Source organism: Miscanthus floridulus, chromosome 19, assembly GCF_019320115.1.
Source record: "Miscanthus floridulus cultivar M001 chromosome 19, ASM1932011v1, whole genome shotgun sequence".
NCBI lineage: Eukaryota > Viridiplantae > Streptophyta > Magnoliopsida > Poales > Poaceae > Miscanthus > Miscanthus floridulus.
This window is the reverse complement of record NC_089598.1, coordinates 111,122,170-111,142,829: the sequence shown is the minus strand read 5'-3', so window position 1 is coordinate 111,142,829 and position 20,660 is coordinate 111,122,170. Positions and strand designations below refer to the sequence as shown.

Sequence of the window (20,660 nt, the reverse complement as noted above, 5' to 3'; positions counted from 1 at the left end):
AAGAAAGAACCCGGATTGATCAGAAACAACCCCGAAGAGGTGCTGCAAGTAACAAGACAAATTCAGAAAGAACCCAGATTGATCAGAAAACAACCCGGATAAGGTACACACAAGTTCAGAAAGAACGTGGACGAAGTGCAAACAACTTGGAAGAGGTACATCAAGAACCAGAGAAGTCTAGAAACAACCCAGTTTGATCAAAAAAGAACCCCGACAAGGTGCGGCAAGTACCAAGACAGATTCAGAAAGAACCCGGATCGATCATAAAACAACCCCGAAGAGGTGCTGCAAGTACCAAGACAAATTCAGAAATAACCCGAATTGATCAGAAAACAACCCGGATAAGGTACATACAAGTTCAGAAAGAACTTGGACGAAGTGCAAACAACCTGAAAGAGGTACATCAAGAACCAGAGAAGTCCAGAAATGACCTGGATGAATAAAAACAACTCGGAAGGGCATCACGGCTCAGTCAAATCAGAAAACAACCCGGATAAGGTACATACAAGTTCAGAAAGAACCTGGACGAAGTGCAAACAACCTGGAAGAGGTACATCAAGAACCAGAGAAGTCTAGAAATGACCTGGATGAATAAAAACAACTCGGAAGAGCATCACGGCTTAGTCAAACACTAAGCTCGGGGGCTCGGCATTCGCTTCAACTACGCCCGGGGACTCGAATTCAAGGATGAAAGACCAAGAATACAAGTACTCAAGACTACAACAAAGACAACACATCAAGACCCTTCATCCGATTTCTATTCTAAAGAAAAGTACTCGGAGAAGGCTCGGGGGCTGCGGGATACATAACCCCAAAAATTTTTTGAAGACAAGAATCTGGACCCTCCAACTTTTGCAAGCAAAGGCAAGAGGCTCGGGGGCTACACTCAGTAAGTGCAATTTTTACGAAAAAATGCACCCACCAAAAAAGAACTCGGAGCAACTAAGAAGACTAAAGGGACCCTCTGGCTTCTTGTCCCAACAAGCAAGAGGCTCGGGGGCTACACTCACTGAGTGCACTTTTGTCCAAAAGTGCACATCAGCCGAAGAAAAGACAAAGAAGACCATCTCAAGGTTTCACTTCAAGAAGAACCTGGAATGGATTTACAACAACTCAACGAAGACCAAGAAGAACAAGAAGGCTTCCGAAGCTCATCCATGAGATGCTCGGGGGCTTGTCGATACGGGACCCATGGGGTTTCCCATGGAGAAGAGAGAAGAAGACCTAGTCCAACTAGGATTCCCATGTAATCCTACTAGAACTAGTTACACGTAATCCTACTAGGATCTCTACTTTGTAACCGACTAGGACTCCCGCCTCTCCTGGACTATATAAAGGAGGGCAGGCGTCCCTAGATCGAGAGAAGATAAGATACACATAACCGACACATAACCGACAGAACTCACAACCACAACATACCTCGCAACACAACAAATAGCGCAGGGCGCAATATACTATCCACACCAGACTGGACGTAGGGCACCATGACTTTCTGGCGTGCCGAACCAGTATAAATCATTGTCTCCCTGCATTTACCATCGAGTTCCTGCAAACGCCGATACCCCTCCGAACAAATCACCGTCCCGGGTACCCCGTGACGGGTTGCCGGTGGTAAAACATCGACACCGTCTTCTCGCCAAGGTGAACCGGGGAAGCAACCGCCTTTGTGTGCTTCATGTGCTTCATGTGCAGGTGGCGCACCCCCTTTGCCTTCCCACGCATCAGGATGATGAGGCATGGCACTGGCACAAGCGCTTCGGGCACCTTCACTTCAAAGCCCTAAAGCAGCTCAGCAAGGAGGAGATGGTTGGTGGCATGCCCTGCGTCGACCACGTCGAGCAGCTCTACGACACCTATGTGGTGACCAAGCTGAAGCGCTGGCCCTTCCCACATCAAGCCTCCTATCGTGCCACCGAGCAGCTCGAGCTGGTGCATGGTGACCTCTGTGGTCATGTGTCACTGGCCACTCCTAGAGGTCGGCGCTACTTCATACTGCTCATCGACGATGCCACCCGGTATATGTGGGCCGTGCTGCTCGATTCCAAGGCGGCAGTTGCAGACGCCATCAAGTGCCACCAGGTAGCCACAGAGAAGGAGTGTGGTTGCAAGCTCTGGGTGCTTCGCATGGACAACGACAGAGAGTTCACGGTGCCCGAGTTCATGGCGTACTACGCCAATGAGGGGATTCAGCACCACTACTCCACGCCATGATCACCATAGCAGAACGGCAAGGTCGAGTGCTGCATTCAGACGATGGTGGCAACGGCGTGTGCCCTCCTCAAGTAGCGCGGCATGCCAACGACCTACCAAGGCGAAGCTGTTATGACTGTCATACACCTACTCAACCGCTCACCGACCAGTGCACTCGATGGCAAGACGCTGTATGAGGCCTGGCACAGGCGCAACCCGGCAATCAGCTACCTGCGCATCTTTGGCTGCCTTGCCTTCATTAAGGAGCTGAACCACATCAGCAAGCTCAACGATCGCAGCTCACCGGGGGTCTTCATTGGCTACGTAGAGGGTCCAAGGCCTACCGCGTGCTGGACCCGATGACACGGTGTGTGTGCATGGCGCGTGATGTCATGTTCAATGAAGGACACGACTGGGCATGGGACAAGGCGGTAGATGACGGGTCCAAACCTCTATGGCACCTAGCTAACCGCTATGGCATCTTCTGCTTCACCCACTGCAGCCCCAGCGCATGCAGGGCAACTGGAGATCAAGTACGCGACGCCGCTGGAGGACGATGAAGATCGCCTGGATGCCTACTATGACGATGAGCCCCTCCAGTATCGTACGGTGGCAAACATCCTCAAAAAATAGTCTCCACTGGACCAGCCCGAGCGGCTCTTCACCCGCACACTGGTGAGTCAACCACTTACGCTGAGGCATAGGGTGATCTGGCGTGGTGGGAAGCAATAGAGTAGGAGCGCAAGTCCATCGAGTAGAACCACACCTAGGAGCTGGTGCCACTGCCTGATGGCCACCGTCCCATCACCCTGAAGTGGGTGTTCAAGCTAAAGAAGGACGAGCTCGGCACGGTGATCAAGCACAAGGTGCGGCTGGTGGTGCGTGGCTTCGTCCAGCAAGAGGGGATTGATTACGATGACGCCTTCGCCCCTATGGCACGTATGGAGTCAGTCCATGTCCTCCTCACGCTAACAGCTCAAGAGGGGTGGCAAGTCCACCACATGGACATGAAGTCCACCTTCCTCAATGGCTAACCTCAAGGAGGAGGTCTATGTGTGTTAGCCACCTGGCTATGCCATTGTCGGAGAAGAGGGGAAGGTGTACCGCCTATGCAAGGCACTTGACGGCCTATGCCAGGCACCATGCACCTGGAACGCGAAGCTCAATGCCACACTCAAGAAGATGGGCTTCAAGCAGAGCGTGCACGAGGTGGTGGTGTACCGGCGAGGCAGCGGACACAATGTTCTACTGGTCAGTGTCTACGTCGATGACCTCATCATCACTGGCGCTAAAGAGTAGAAGGTGGAGGCGTTCAAGATGTAGATGAAGAAGGCGTTTGACATGAGTGACCTCAACCTCCTATGCTTCTACCTCGGTGTTGAAGTGCACCAGGACGCCAGTGGGATCGCCCTTTGCCAAACCCACTATGCCAAGCGCATCCTCGAGCTTGGTGGCATGATAGACTATAATCTAGCCGACATCCCGATGGAGGAGAAGCTCAAGCTGAGTTAGGAGAGCATGGAGAAGGAGGTCAATCCGACCCATTATCGGTGGCTGATCGGAAGCTTGCGCTACTTGGTCCACACCCGGTCGGACCTCGCACTCATCGTCAGGTACATGAGCCGGTTCAGGGAGCATCAATGATGGAGCATATGCAAGCCATCAAGTGAATCCTGTGCTACGTGGTGGGCACCCTCGACTATGGTCTTCACTATGGAAGGGCCCTGACACGGCGTGTTTCATCGGCTACTGCGACAGTGACCTCACCGGTGATGTGGACACCAGCAAGAGCACAACCAGGATGATGTTCTTCCTCGGTGATTGCTTGATTAGCTGGCAGTCCCTCAAGGAGAAGGTGGTGGCCCTCTCAAGCTATGAAGCGGAGTACATCACCACCACCACTGCAGCTGCTCAGGCCCTATGTCTGTCAATGATGCTAGCAGAGCAACTTGGTAGGAAGGTGGATGTGGTTGAGCTAAAGATGGATAGCAAGTCTACCCTAGCTCTGGCCAAGAACCCTATCTTCTATGAAAGAAGCAAGCACATCCATATCAAGTATCACTTCATCAGGGATTGCTTGGAGGATGGGAGCATCTAGGCTAGCCACATCACCACTACTGATCAGCTACCTGATATTCTCACCAAGTCACTGGGGAAGTCCAAGTTGCAGGGGATGAGAGAGAGGATTGGGCTACAACAGATCACCTCTAGTGCTCGACACAAGGCTTAGGGTGAGAATTGATAGATAAGCCTAGTGCTAAAGCACTTGTATCTTACTTTTCTGCACTTTACTTTCCTTGGCTTCTAAGCCTTGTTTTAGGAATATGCTCAGCATCTACTTTAGTGGTTAGAATATGCTGGTGCAGGTAGGGAGGCCCTCTACCTATAAAGTAGGGGCATTGTCATTGTTTTTTTGGAAAGGGCATTGTCATTGTAAAAATGAAGCCATTGTATTTCCTTTTAATCCAAGCAGCCAAGCTGCCCTCTGGTAGTTTCCAGATCTGAATCTGAGATCTAATTGGGCCAACAAACTGGTCTATTTCTAGATGTGGATCACATAAATGATTGTCTATAGAAACTCTTATTTTTGCAAGTTAGGCCCATTTGAGCAACAATGGATATGAGACGGTGGCTTGCACTGTTAGGCATTTGGTTGCTGTAGGGTTACCATCATAGGACCTAAAGATAGTGCCAAATTTTGGCATGATTGTTGAAAGGGACGTGTGGATTCTACCAGAGTAGGTGAGCCGATGAGGTGGAGGTGCACGGATTGGGGACTATGAAAGGGGTAGTGTACTTTAAAAACAATTTTCATAGGCAAGTGTCTTAACCATCCATCTCTAGAAATTGATATCCATATTTGGGTGTAGCACTCATGGAAACCATGTTTTTCGTGGTTGTTGACATTTCTTAGAGTCGCTACTAAGAATAGAGTTTTAAATCTAGTCCCTAGCAACAACGCCAGAAATACTTGTTGGTATTTATTAACGTGTCACTTGTTTTTAAATAGCCACCTATTATAAACCTATATCTCCTAATTTTACTAGGTTGTCATCGCTAGTGATGATATTAGAGATATTTTGTTGGTACTACATAGTATTACTACTAGAATAATACTAAGCAGTTCTTTATTAATTATGTGACTAGAAAGAATAAATAAATATATAAATGAAAAAGATCTGCAAGCGCACAGATAATATACTATTGTAGCATTTTACCTAAGAGTATTCTAGGTATCGTTATTTATATTTTTATCACAGGGAAGGTCTAGCATGAACATGTATTGATAACTTATACTATTGAAGGAGAAGTAAACCATAACCAATATTCTACTCATAACAGGGATAAGTCATAGGATAAGTTATATATATATATATATGATGAGTATTGATCAATGATAATGATAAATCACTTAGAGTACTCCTTTCTATGACATTAGCATGGTCAGGTAGAATATTAGAGGAATAATTCTTAAGTCATTCTTAATTACAAGTCAAAGCATGCATTGATTAGTGCAATTATACCTAGTAATTATTGCTAAGATCATCGTCATATCTACACATAAGGGATATTACTAAGGAAGATTAAGAACAGAGCTTGCTCTTCCTTCGTAACTGAACCCTACATGCGCCTATATTCGAGGAGTGGACTACAAAGGACTCAACGGGAGTGTCACATCCACGATTTACCATATGACCCATAATATAGGGTGTATCCGTAGGTAAACAACTTATAAGCACCACGCTTACACAATGTCGACCACCCACCCATGGATCCTTAGTGTGAGCGCCATACGAACTTATACATGAACATAATGATAATCCAACTATACTAAGCATATAATCAAAGTAGACCATGAACATTATAATAAAGAACATGAATAAGATGAATACTGATATTGTCATAACAATTGTAACTAGCATATAAAAGTAATGGAGATACAAACGAGAGAGGGGTGCAAAGATTATACAAAACCACGCTCTTGACAAGATCGGGAGTCCAAGCGAAGCCTGCTTGACTCCGTCTAGACCTAGCCTAACTAGCTATGCCATAGAATATGGTGGAGCTCTAAGGATAATTAGAGTTTCTATCTTCTCAAATGACTTATCTGCTTTTTTAGGGGGGTCAGGGGCTGATATATATAGGCCAGAGTGTCCAACGTGAGCCATTGGATCAAACCGACTTAAAGGACAGTGTAGATGCAACCTAGGAGGCGGTAGAGAACCGGCATAACAACGAGGGGCTGATAGGTGGGCCCCACCTGGCGGCGTCTCGCTCTCCGCTTCGGTGTGGAGTCCTCCCGAGTCTTCTAGAGTCTTCTGGTGTCCGTTTCGCTGCGGATAAGCGCAATTAAATCTGACATGTAGGTCCATCTTGACGGTTTTCTAGATAAACCCTGCAGAAAATACAGATTCACCAAAACTCATGGAATTTGTTAGTTTAAACCCCTAAACCTTCATTGGTGATTATATTTATGCCCTTATGTATGTTATATTGATGGTTTATAATGGTTGTTAACTACCGTCAACAAACTCCCCCAAGCTTAACCTTTGCTAGCCCCTTAGCAAATCTAAACTCAGTAAATGGATCAAGAGTTTAAGGATTTTAAAAACATTGATGTAACTCCTCAAAAGTACACATGCGTTCAAATAAGAATTCTCCTCTAGATTAGAATAAACCGATCTCACTTTCAAATTCACCCATATTACCTTCAACCATGGGGCTTTTTAACCTTCACTTGGGTCTTGAGCAATTGAAAGACAGAACGATCAAGTTAAGCACTATATCTCAAGTTCTTTGCTCAACCATTATTCCAGAATTTTTATAGGTTTTTAAAATAAAACTCAGAGCTTTCATTATATGACACTCTCAAGTCTCTCAATATATGTATGGTATTTGTGGACACTCAGCAAGGCAATAGTGGTGTTATGCCTTTCTCTTCCTATAACTAAGGCTTATGTGGAGCTCATAGGAATGGAGATAGCATGAAAGAGCATACTTGCAATACATATATTGTAAAGTCAAACCTCGGATCCAGAGAGAGTTAAGGCATACAATCAAATCAAGATATGCATGTGTATGGATGTATGTAGTGGATATATTTGGTGGCTAATCTAATTCTACATTGCTCCTTGAAAACATATTTTTCTTTTGAAACTTGGAAACAACTTTGCAAGAGAACATGGGCTATCTTATTCATCTTTTTTTAGGACGGGCATCTAAGTACCCATTGTTTTAAATATATCGGACACTTGTTTTTTTTCATCTCTTTTTTTATGAATAACTTTTGCATAGCCACATGCCCCTTTTATGCAACAAAACTTTTGAGAGATAGCAACAAGAACTTGAAGCGTTTATTTGGTGGATATCCTATGAACATGTTTTTGGTGTTTGCTCTCAGTGTAGGAGTAAAATATTTTTAGGTGGATCTAGATAGAATGGTATATTTTTTGCGCCTACCCCCAGTGTAGGAGTAGTGCATATGTGGGTGGTGTGTACGTGATCTTGATTTTAAAAGCATGGCAAACCTCTCATAAGGGTCAACGAAGCTTGACTAAACTTAATGCAGTACAAGCAACATATATGTGGAAGTTTTTCTAATCTAAATATCATATATGGCTCTGGTAGGAATTCAAACTTTGTCATATATGAGCTCATCATGTAGGATTTTTATGTTTTTCAAAAGATAAATCTTCAAAACTTTAGTATCACTTGGAACAAGATAAACAACAGCTCAGACATTCTCATATCATATTTGTTAATTACCTAGACTTAGATCAAACATATGCTACCCACGGGTTTCAAGTTCAGAGTAAATTCTTATATCGAAACAGTCGTATCTAAAACTCAGGAGAATTCAAGGCTGAAAACTAGATACTTGAAAGAAATTATGATAGAGCAATTATTCATCATTTCCATTGCAAGAGATTATTCTCAGAGTTTATTTATTTAGCTTCTTAAAAACAGAAAACTAGACGCACACTTTTTATTTTGTTTTTACTTTTAAGATCACACCTTACTATTATATACCTAAAATAATTTTTTTATTTTGTTTTTGTTTATTATGCATCTTTTATTTCTTTTAGCAAATATGAAGCAAGCTTAAAAAAATAGTAAAACAAAAAGGGGAAAGAAATACTTAGCTAGATACATGGGGGATGCTCCTCCCCCAAACTGGATGTTGTCGTAGTCTTTCTAAGAGTGAGTCTACTAGCAAAAGTCTTTCTCATCCGTCCAGAAGTTGTGTTCCTCGTGCAGCAAATGTAGTGACAGTTCGGGAAAATATACTTCGGATGGATGGCTTTACTCTTGATTATCCTGCAAAATACTCCAACAAGAACACCAAAACTCATGGCACATATTAGGATAAGGGGTTAGCGGTCAGCCATTCAGAGAATTGTTGTCCTTGGAGGTTTAGACAGCTTTTCTAATTGGCAAATTTGTAGCAAGATGTCTATTATTTTTAGATTTTTTTATTTATATAATGCAGAAAGAAAATATGCATGCATGTTATATATATATATATATATATATATATATATATATATATATATATATATATATATATATATATATATATATATATATATATATATATATATATATATATAATTTTTATGCCACCACAGTGAATCTTCTCGTGGGTGTTTACACACCGCAAAATTACTCACGTGGGGCTTAGGATTTATGTTGCAATACTATAATGCAGTCATGAAACTTTTTATCTTCCTGTTCTAAATGCAATGCTAATGCAGAAAAATAAATATGCTAAAATGAAAAGTAATTCATGCAATACTAAAAAGTAAATATGGATAACTATCGATGTTACCTCACGGCCAGGGTTCGGATTTTAAGTCCTTCGGACTGGACTTGGCTGGAGAAAAGTTCTTCACTCTTTGGGTGCATCATCCTGCCTCATCGATGGAGACTCAGATGGTTGCACATCTTGTGACTCTGGTGTCGATGTTACCTTTTGTTTCCATACCTGCTTGGTCTGTGGACTTGACTTTGGCAGAGCGGGCTCATCTTTTACAACTTCAGGTTCCTCATCTTTCTCCCAACTTTTATTTGTGGATTAATTCTTTTGGTTTCAGGATGATCGACATCTCCGCCTGGAGCGGGACTTCTTCGGCTGCTCATAAGTGGTATAACTATTGAAATAACAGTGTACATTTTCTCTTGGGAATTAGAAGTGGACTTGTCCAGATCCGACGTAGATGATCCAATTAGTAGTGTTGAGGAACGATCTTCCAAGCATGGTGGATGTATCGTCTTCTTCTTCTCCCATGTCTAGAACCATGAAGTCGACAAGGGCATAGTGATCATGTATCCTTACCATGAGATATTTTGCTATTCCCACCAGAAATCGGATTGATTGGTCCACCATCTGTAATTGCATATATATAGGAAACAAAGGTTCATCACCAAATAAGTATTCATACGTTACCTTGGACATTAGATTGACACCCGACCCAATGTCGCAAAAGATCTTATGGAAGATTCTTTGTCCAATGGTACACTCGATCGTGGGTACACCTGGATCATCCTTCTTAGCAAGGAATGGTAAAGCGAGGAGGTGGTCGTACTCTGATCGGAGTGTGTTGATCATGTTGACTAATTCTTCTTATGGTTGCCTAGTTTTGTTCTTTCTCTTTCTCCTATTATTCTTCTTCTTGGTCACTGTTGTCTCTTTGGGCAGGTATGGCGTCTGTGGATGTCTAGGAGATTGTAAGATACGATTCTTAAAAGAAAACTTTTCCTTTCTATACTTGATTGTGAAACAGATCTTGACACTGTCTGCGTAGATGATGGCTTTTGTGGTGCTTAGGAAAGGTCGGCCAAAAATAATGGGTGCCCTTATATCTCCACCTGTTTCTAAAACCACAAAGTCTATAGGAACATATGATTGTCCCACTCGAATAATAGCGTCTTGAAGAACTCCCTTGGGGTAATAGAGTGCCTGATCTGCAAGCTACAAACGCATATTTATATACAACAAACTATCTCTATTAATTTGATCATAAATTACCTTACGCATGATGTTGACACTTGCTCCGAAGTCACAGACATCTTCTTGAAAAATGTGAGGTCCAATGGCGATGGGGGTGATAGGTCTCCCTGGATCGCTTTTCTTCTCCAGCAAGGTATAGTCTATCCACCTTCCCATCGATGGTTGTATACAGTAATATATTGCATTGTGAATATCAATAAGATTTGCAGTTTCTAGATCTTTCGGTTGCCCCAGAATCTTACCTTTATGGGACGAAGGAACAGCAACAGCCAGCTGAGCTATTTGTGATTCTACCATTTTATTAAAGCTATGCTGGTTTTTAATAGCAGAAGCAAAGCTATCCATTCTATTATTTATGTTCTCTATAATTTTATCATTGGTAGCTATCTTTCTAGATAATCCCTCCATAAGTTTGGATTGGCCAGCAATTAATTCTCTCAAGGGTGGTTGATTGAAATTATTAAAATTATTATCTTGATAGTTACCTTGGTAGTTCGGCCTTTGTTGCTGATTCCATCTTTGATTCTGCTGAGAACAAAAGTAGTTGTTGACAAAGTTCACATCCTCTTGGGTTTCAGAACAGCTGTTTCCTGAATGCCAATGTTTCCACATACTTCACATGCCATGCGAGAATCATGAATATGCATGACTTTTTGCTTCTCATTGGCTCGATCTTCAAGCTTCTTTATCAGCAGGTCCATATTGGCAGATAGCATGTCTACCTCTTTGAGTTGATGCATACCTCCACCCCTCTTGCGGATTTGAACACGTTCTTCATTCCAACCTTGATTGGAGGCCATCTTCTCCACAAGAGCTGTTGCAGCAGGTATGGTGAGTGATAGGAATGCACCTCCGGCAGCAGCATCCAAAGTCTCACAGGTATTGTTGGTCAACCCATGATAGAAAGTATGCATGAGTAGCTAATTCTCCATCCCATGATGAGGACATTCCGCAATGTAATCTTGAAAGCGTTCCCATGCCTCAGGGATAGATTCATCATGTTGTTGTTGAAAGCTTAAAATTCTCCCACGCAAAGCATTGGTCTTGCCTGTGGGAAATAACTTTGCTAGAAAGACAGTGGGGCAGTTATCCCTTGTAGTATTTCTATCTTTATTGGTGTAGAACCATTGCTTTGCCTTCCCCAAGAGTGAGAATGAGAAGAGGTGAAGTAATATCTCGGGTTACTCCTTTGATGGTGAAAGTGCTACAAATCTCTAGAAAGTGTTGGAGATGTGCACTCGCATCTTCATGTGCCTTTCCACAAAACTAGTTTGCTTGCACCATGTTGATGAGAGCTGGGTTGAGCTCGAATCCATTGTCTCCAACATTGACTGTTGGTCTAGTACGGATGTTGGCTATAGTTGGAGCAGAGAAATCACGTAGAGTCCTGTTAGCCTGGCTTCAAATTCTGGTGTTAAACTTCATCTTATATGGTTGTCTTCCAACTTTAAAGCTAGAACTTTCTTGAGTTTAGCTCTAGTCCTTCTGATTAATGCTTCTGGATCTTCAACGTAGTTTGTCGGAAGGTCAAAACCGGTCATACATTACCCTGCATAAGATACACAAGTAAACAAAACAAGGATAAGCCTGTTTGAGCAGAGGTCAATGGTTATCTTCGATCACATCAACAAGTATAAGTTTATCAATACTTCCTTTGCCTAACTACCTTCCCCGGCAACGGCGCTAAAAATGTTTGTTGACATTTCTTAGCGTCGCTACTAAGAACAGAGTTTTAAATCTAGTCCCTAGCAACAACGCCAGAAATGCTTGTTGGTATTTATTAACGTGTCACTTATTTTTAAATAGCCACCTATTATAAACCTATATCTCCTAATTTTACTAGGTTGTCATCCCTAGTGATGATATTAGAGATACTTATTGGTACTACATAGCATTACTACTAGAATAATACTAAGTAGTTCTTTATTAATTATGTGACTAGGAAGAATAAATAAATATATGAATGAAAAGGATCTGCAAGCGCATAGATAATATACCATTGTAGCATTTTACCCAAGAGTATTCCAGGTATCGTTATTTATATTTTTATCACAGGAAGGTCTAGCATGGGCATATATTGATAACTTATACTATTGAAGGAGAAGTAAACCATAACCAATATTCTACTCATAACAGGGGTAAGTCATAGGATAAGATATATATATATATATATCTTATCAATGATAATGATAAATCACTCAAAGTACTCCTTTCTATGGCATTAGCATGGTCAGGTAGAATATTAGAGGAACAGTTCTTAAGTCATTCTTAATTACAAGTCAAAGCATGCATTGATTAGTGCAATTATACCTAGTAATCATTGCTAAGATCATCGTCATATCTACACATAAGAGATATTACTAAGGAAGATTAAGAACAGAGCTTGCTCTTCCTTCGTAACTGAACCCTACGTGAGCCTATATTCGAGGAGTGGACTACAAAGGACTCAACGGGAGTGTCACATCCACGATTTACCACATGACCCAGAATATAGGGTGTATTCGTAGGTAAACAACGTATAAGCACCACGCTTACACAATATCAACCACCCACCCATGGATCCTTAGAGTGAGCGCTATACGAACTTATGCATGAGCATAATGATAATCCAACTATACTAAGCATATAATCAAAGTAGACCATGAACATTATAATAAAGAACATGAATAAGATGAATACTGATATTGTCATAACAGTTGTAACTAGCATATAAAAGTAATAGAGATACAAACGAGAGAGGGGAACAAAGATTGTATCAAACCACGCTCTTGACAAGATCGGGAGTCCAAGCGAAGCCTGCTTGCCTCCCTCTAGACCTAGCCTAACTAGCTATGCCCTAGAATATGGTGGAGCTCTGAGGATGATTAGGGTTTCTATCTTCTCAAATGACTTATCTGCCTTTTTAGGGGGGCAGAGGCTGATATATATAGGCCGGAGTGTCCAATGTGAGCCCTTGGATCAAACCAACTTAAAGGATGGCATAGATGCAACCTAGGAGGCGGTGGAGAACCGACATAACAACGAGGGGCTAACAGGTGGGCCCCACCTGGTGGCGTCTTGCTCTCAGCTTCGGTGTGGAGTCCTCCCGAGTCTTCTGGTGTCCATTTCGCTGCGAATAAGCGCAATTAAATCTGACATGTAGGTCCATCTTGACGGTTTTCTAGATAAACCCTGCAGAAAATACAAATTCACCAAAACTCATGGAATTTGTTAGTTTAAACCCCTAAACCTTCATTGGTGATTATATTTATGCCCTTATACATGTTATATTGGCGTTTTATAATGATTATTAACTACCGTCAATAGTGGTCCTCGAACCAACAACGAGTTTAGCTTCGCTTTTCTTTGGCATCATTCAATATGGCTAGCTATTTTTAAAGCTATAGTCATGGGCTCCATGACTACTAGGTAGATGGCTACCGCCAGGTGGTGCAGGACTTGCAATAAGACTGAGTTCTGTGTGATAGTTGTAGGCTACGATGATGGGACAGTGGCGGGGCTAGGATTAACTTTTAAGAGGGGACAATTTACATTATAGAGATTAATGTGCACACAATTGCTAGAGCAATTAGTCACTGACAACATAGATACCTAATATTAAATAACAGAAAGACTGTATTAAGTACAAATATTTACCATTTAGTATACTGTATAGGTTATATAGCGAGTACAAATTAGTATGAGATTGAAAAAATACCAATTGTACATTGATTATTAGTCTATAACTACTACTTAGGCTGTGGCAAGAGGGTGACAAGGCTGAGGTTGGCCTAGCCTTAGCTTCACCGGTGTGGAGTAGGTTAGAGGAGGCGTTTATAGAGGTTGTTGGGAAACCCACCTTTGGTTCAATGGCTGTGCAAAAGGAAATACGACTATGCCTAGATTGGCAGGGTTATGCTTCGTTCCACTCCACTATAAAGATTTGGGCAGAGTGTTGCAAAATGCTACTACTCCCTGCCGCTTCACCCATTTTGCGCTATGGGTGGGAACGAAAAAAACCTGCTCCCCATGCTCCAATCCTGCTCCCATCATCCTTCTTCTTTGCCACCCTACCCTCCTTCTCCTCTGATGACTCAGCCTCCCTCACCTCCCTTGCCACCCTTCTCCCCCATTGATTCGGTCTTCCCCGCCCTTCCCCGTCCCTCTTACCAACCTTCTCTGTGTGGATTCGGTGGCGATGGACTCCATGTGCCCTCGTCTTCCTCTACTCTAGTGAGGAGGGCTCCTGAGTTGCGCCGACGTTTCACCGTTCTCCCTCCTTGTCTTCCACCACGGAGGTGGCCTAGCTCACCCCCATCGTGTTCCTCTGCCACGGCAGCCTCCTCCTGCTAGCCCCCTCTTCTTATGTCGTTTTGGCCTCCCGCACCGTCATCGAGCATGAGCTAAAGCTGATGGTGGAACAAGTTGGAAGTGTTACAAGCAAAGCATACCTAGATCCTATTTGGAGCCGCTTTCCACCAGCTTACGGTGAAATAAAAGTGCACCAACCCCTCCAAACGACACACTTTTGAGGCCGCTTTATCCATCCACGATTCTTCTCCCCATGCCTTTTCAATATAGATGCGGAAGTCCTTCCCAAACCGTAGTAGGAAAAATCCCGATTCTCTCGCGCTCGTGCCCCTCCATCGCTCACCCTTCGTTGCGCTGCCTCTACTCCCTCTGCCTACTCCTCTGCGGTTGAGGTCGCAGAGGGAACCCCTGCACCCACTGTCGGATCTCGTCCTCTGAATTCTTTGCATTACAAACAACAAGTTTGTTTTATCTAGACTAGATTTTTTAGAAGTATTTTTTGTTGCGAGAAGATTTTTTTATAAAGTTAGTTATGGGAGAAAATCAGCTTTGATCTAAATCGCGATCCAAGGGGCAAGAGTGGATTGGAGCTGATTGGGTGAATATCCCTACGGCGACTAGACCGTGAACTCACTCGTCAAATAGTTATTTAACTAAGGCGTGGTTTAAATTCAGGGTGTAAAATTTTAGGGCGTCACATCGGGTGTCATATGAAGGTGTTGCATGGGGTATTTGGATATTAATAAAAAAACAAATTACAGAATCCGATTGTAATCCGCTTGACGAATTTATTAAGGCTAATTAATCTGTTATTAGCACATGTTACTATAGCATCACATTGTCAAATCATGAACTAATTAGGCTTAAAGAGATTCGTCTCGCAAATTAGTCGTAAACTGTGTAATTAGTTTTTTTAGTCTATATTTAATACTTCATGCATGTGTCCAAATATTTGATGGGATATGAAGTAAAGTTTAGGGGGAAATTAAACAAGGCCTAACTTTTAAGGTGTGCTGTGTGCATGCGCGCTTTCATTTGTCTTGTGTTCGGCAGAAGAAGAGAAAAGAAATGACTCTCTCTCGTTTCCTTTTTCTTTTTTCTTCTTCGTCCGCCCGCGGTGATAGACTTGAGTCTGAGTGAGACGAGACACGAGCAAGAACAAAAAAACGAAAAGGCGGAGTGGCTTGCATCGCGCCAGAGGACAATATAGCGAGTAGCGCAAGTCGGCGGTCGCAGACTCGCAGTTGGTTGCTCCCTCCCCCTTCCTCTTCCCTTCCTTCCCGTGGCTCTACTCCAGTGCAGTTGCAGTCGCGGTTGCGGTTGCAAATCGAATCTCCCTCTCCCTCCAGCAACCGCTAGAGCCTCCTCACCCCAGGCCTTTCTCTTCTCTTCTCCAACCGCTGCCGCCTGCCCCCGCGCGCCGGCCGCCTGTCATGGGGAACTGCACCAGCGCCATCGATGCCTTTGTCCAGCGCGGCAACAGGGCGTCGCCGTCGCCGTCGCCGGCCGCTACTCCTGGTACGGTAACCCCCGCCAGCATTTCCTCCTCTCTTCTCTCCTAAAGCTTCAATCTTTGGCATGCAACCGGCACCGCCTTGGAATGCAACCGGCGGTTCTGTTCGGGTTGTTGCCTGAAATCCTCTGTTTTTTTTCCTCCGTCACGCAACGCAGCCCATCCTCGGAACATGCCTTTGTTTATCTGATGGCATATCGCGTGCAGTTGTTCTCTTTACCCGCACATATATTGGACTCATACCACCACGTCGTCTTGTTCTTCTTGGTGTTGTTTTACAAATTTCTGTTACATCATTAACAAACCTACTTTCCAAGAATCACATGCTTTTGAACGTAAGGCGCACGTGCTCACCAAGTCCTCATGTTTGGGACAATCGATGAATCAACTAAATTCTTCAAGCTCTCTGCAACTATATTTATTTAATTTGTTATTTTGTTGTTCTCTGGCAATTGAGACTTGTCTGTAGAATAAAAAACGGACCATCTCTCGTTCTTTTTTTTACCGTATAAGAAAATTTATCTCGGTCCGTCAACCCTTGGCCTCTAGCCTCTGTACTTGCACCTTATATATCTCTATATGTAATTACAAACTTGGAGAGTATCATTTTCTTTTGCTATCCAAATGTCAAAATTTATTTCCCAATCTTGTATATCTATCTCGGAGAGCAAAATTAGCCTCTGTTATATAAATTCTAATGCCATGGTAGATTATTATGCATTTGAAACTTCTCACTTCCTATCCAACTAACTCAAGACCTCACATTTTTTCCTACCTCACGTTCAGGAATGTCTGCATCGAGGAGGACTAGTAGCTCTGCCACCACCGGGAAGCTGTCAACGCTTAGCAGCACCAGCACCTTCATGCCGTCCACAGTTAGTGGTGTCAGCGTCGACGACGATTACCCAGAGGGCCAGATTCTTGAGTCTCCAAACCTCAAGATATACACCTTTGCCGAACTCAAGAGCGCCACCAAGAACTTCAGGCCTGAGACTGTGCTTGGGGAGGGCGGATTCGGCAAGGTTTACAAGGGATGGGTTGATGAGAAGACCCTCAACCCGTCAAAGGCTAGCACTGGCATCATGGTTGCCGTCAAGAAGCTCAATCCTGAGAGCGTGCAGGGAATGGAACAATGGCAGGTACAGAAACTGCCGAGTTTCTAGTTTTTCATCACATTATTATTTATTAATTGCAGCAACAACTATGACAACAACAACAACAACAAAGCCTTTTAGTCCCAAGCAAGTTGGGGTAGGCTTTATTTATTAATTGCAAGCTTTAGAAAAATCTAATAGATGCAATCTAAGGTGGTTCCAGGTTTAATTATCGGGGAACTAGGGAAATGAATCAGTGAATGCTTACACATTACACAATAGTGCAGCTTGCTGCCCTTTTCAGCTCGTTTCAATTGTGTACTGATTTTTCTCTCTATGGATTGTTAAATCATATATTGGTCTGCTTTTTGTAGGATGAACCTAAGAAATCCCTATGTGAGTCTAGTTATTTATTAGTATTCTTTCCTGTTTTATTTACAATCAGAATGATCTAGTTGTTGGGACTTAGTGCATGCTCCTGTACTCTCACCTTTTTATTTTGTGCTTTTTTTATTTCTATCTTTCCTACTTTTAGTCTTATCAACATATAAGGGTTTAATTTACTTGTTCCCAAATACAGTCTGAAGTCAATTTCCTTGGGAGGATTTCGCATCCCAATCTCGTCAAACTATTGGGCTATTCCATGGATGACAACGAGCTACTACTCGTGTACGAGTTCATGTCAAAGGGGAGCTTGGAGAACCACCTGTTCCGAAGTGAGTATATTTAGAAGATATTATTTTCCTAATGATAGTATTTCATCCAGAAACATCTCTTTATGTCACATTGGTCAACACTCTTTATGCCAACTTCACCTGCAGTAGCGCACTTTGCAAATGTTGGTGCTTCATCTGCATCTACAAATCATTTTCATTAAAATATTATATATGAAGCACCATAGTCCATAGTGCCATACAACTAACGAGCATTTTTGGAGGATGCATGTCAGCATCAGCTAAATTGCCCAGACCTGTACGATATCTTGTTGCTTCAGCTTTCAATTATCCTTGCCGAGTCAAAATGGAAATTCATGATGAAAAAGTTGTCTCCACTTGTTTTCCCTGTTACTATTTCTGGGCCATCCAGGGTATTTTGTTTGTGTGAAACATCTTATTTTCTAGTCGTAATATTAATACTGATTATTCACCATTGACAGGAGGGGCGGTTTACGAGCCGCTGCCTTGGAGCCTCAGGCTGAAGATTCTCATCGGTGCAGCTCGTGGCCTCGCATTTCTTCATTCATCAGAAAGGCAGATCATCTACAGGGACTTCAAGGCTTCCAACATCTTACTGGATTCGGTAAATACTCTTTCCAGAGCTACTAATGACTAGCTGTTGTTACCTGACGGATACTATAATCAGTACACACCAATATCATGTTCAGCACTTCAATGCGAAGCTCTCAGATTTCGGATTAGCCAAGCATGGTCCAGATGGTGGGGAGTCTCATGTGACAACAAGAGTCATGGGAACCTATGGCTATGCAGCTCCAGAGTATGTTTCTACCGGTATGTGTCAGGGTTTTTCTCCCCCCGACATGTCTATCATTTTATCCCTTATGGTTGACAATTTGTGTAAGCAGTATAAGGAATATGATTTTTTCATAGAGCTAAATGATAAGTGATCACATCTTTCATGAACTAGGCCACCTGTATGTGAAGAGTGATGTGTATGGCTTTGGCGTTGTACTGCTGGAGATGATCTCTGGCCTGAGGGCGTTGGACCCGAAACGCCAGAGCGAGAAGGTGAACTTGGTAAACTGGGCAAGGCCATTGTTGTCTGACCGGAGGAAGCTTAGCCAGCTGATGGACAGTGGGCTGGAGGGGCAGTACAATCCCAAAGGAGCCCTCCTGGCTGCTCAGCTGACCCTCAAGTGCCTGAACGGTGACCCAAAGAGCAGGCCATCCATGAAGGAAGTGGTGGAGGCACTGGAGAAGATCGAGTCTGTGAAGAGCAGGGTGAGGGAGCCCAGGAACAGCTCCTCGTCCTCGCGTCGTGGCCAGGTGCAGTCCCCTAGGAGTGACAGCGCTAGGAACAACTCCAGCTCCAGGGGCAGGTAGATGCATGGCATGGTCATGAGGATATTTAGGATGAACTGATCGATTCTGATGCGGAGGTTGTAAAGGTAGTAGACCACAATTTTTGTTGTCATGACAAAGTTTACGCCGATCATGATGATCAATGTAACAGTTACGTTTAGCGGTACAAGAGGATGACTTTGTAGTTGGCATATGCATAAATTCAACCATTCTTCCATGGAAGTCTTGTCTGAGTTGAGTTGCATCAGATTGCACTTACAATAGTTCCAGTCATGGTCATTCACTCCATTTTTCGGTTAGTCATGGTTCTGTGCAAGTGCTGAACTTTTATAGCCAAATATGAAGAAAACAAATACTCTAATCATTACAAGAATTCAAGAAAGATTTTATCAACCTTTGCTATTATATAGAAAAAATATATATTATAATTGCTGAAAATCTTGAGACAGAAAGTGACGTTTGATCATTGCTTGCCCATACAGATTTGGTCATACTCCCTCTGTAGCTGGCTTAAACTAATGTAATACTAGCTAGTCCAAATAAAGCAACGTGGTGGCACTCTCCGTTCCTTTGTTGTCGACGTTTCTAGTGGGATAACCACTAACAAAGGCTGTCCAGAAACGCTTTAGATTAACAAGCAATAACTTTTGGTGGTAATGGGGATTTATAAATGGTTTCGAGTCACTTTAAGGATTTGGTGCCCTAGGATTTTGGCCTCCAATTCTGCATTTCCCACTGGATGGTAAAAAGTTCTGTAACTTGGTTGGAACTAAGCCTACCTGCAGATGTCATCAGTCGGCACAAGGAAGTGTGTTTCAAGTCCATCTCTTCGCACTGCTAAGCACACATGTGGATTATGTATGATGATCCCACGTTAAGTAGCATTATTACGGAAAGGAGGTAGGCATGTCCCAGGAGTGACTTGACCATTGACCCACCTTTTGATCCTTGGCATACTAGTACTGCACCATACTATTCTGCCATTGTTATTTCTCTCTAGAATTTATATTCTGAATGTAAGTTCAGAAAGTAGAACGGTTTTATGCTAATTTTTGTGCAACCTAGAAACTTCCAAGTGCTGGCTCCAATGCACAAACCTCAATTGTAATTTGGTGCAACATTTTCCTGAACTTAATTGTAATATGTCCCATAATCTCGGAAAGCAGACGAAACTTTTTTAGAGGAACTATGTGTCAGCGTCACCAAGGAAGTCGAACCTGAGTCAACCACCAACCAGGAGGGCGACGGAGCACCTGAACGCGTCACGGGCTCGGTGAACCAGGACGAACCTGAACCAAGGAAAGGGAGTCGCGTCCGACGCACCAACGTACGGTTCGGTGGAGATGAGTGGGCGTGAGTCATAGGATACGCACAGCTGCGTCTGTGAGACTCACGCCAATGGCCAAGGGCCGATATACATAGGAACAGAGAGAGAGACCGAGGGGTATGAAAAAACATATGAGAACAACTGAATACTAAGCTTCTCCTTCCGTCATCTGGCTGTTCTTCCAACTTCCCCTTCC

The 20,660-nt window shown here is 43.2% G+C and overlaps 1 protein-coding gene and 1 non-coding gene across 2 annotated transcripts; both read left to right on the top strand.

The window, feature by feature from the left end:
- The first annotated feature begins 11,131 nt into the window (after positions 1-11,131).
- Positions 11,132-11,240, top strand: LOC136530027 (small nucleolar RNA R71). The gene has a single exon (XR_010777536.1). It is a non-coding gene; the product is annotated as a small nucleolar RNA R71 (small nucleolar RNA).
- A 4,499-nt stretch (positions 11,241-15,739) lies between these two features.
- LOC136527295 (probable serine/threonine-protein kinase PIX13) lies at positions 15,740-19,530 on the top strand. Its single transcript, XM_066519980.1, has 6 exons — positions 15,740-16,009; positions 16,791-17,143; positions 17,679-17,814; positions 18,255-18,397; positions 18,483-18,606; positions 18,743-19,530. The coding sequence occupies exons 1-6, from the start codon at positions 15,925-15,927 to the stop codon at positions 19,156-19,158; spliced, it is 1,257 nt and encodes a 418-aa protein (XP_066376077.1). The 5' UTR covers positions 15,740-15,924; the 3' UTR covers positions 19,159-19,530.
- Positions 19,531-20,660: the final 1,130 nt, after the last annotated feature.

Coding starts and splice junctions, on each gene's coding strand:
- LOC136527295 (XM_066519980.1), top strand. CDS start 15,925: ATGGGGAACTGCACCAGCGCCATCGATGCCTTTGTCCAGCGCGGCAAC. Junction 18,398..18,482: donor CCAACATCTTACTGGATTCG/GTAAATACTCTT, acceptor TATCATGTTCAG/CACTTCAATGCGAAGCTCTC. Junction 18,607..18,742: donor TCCAGAGTATGTTTCTACCG/GTATGTGTCAGG, acceptor TTCATGAACTAG/GCCACCTGTATGTGAAGAGT.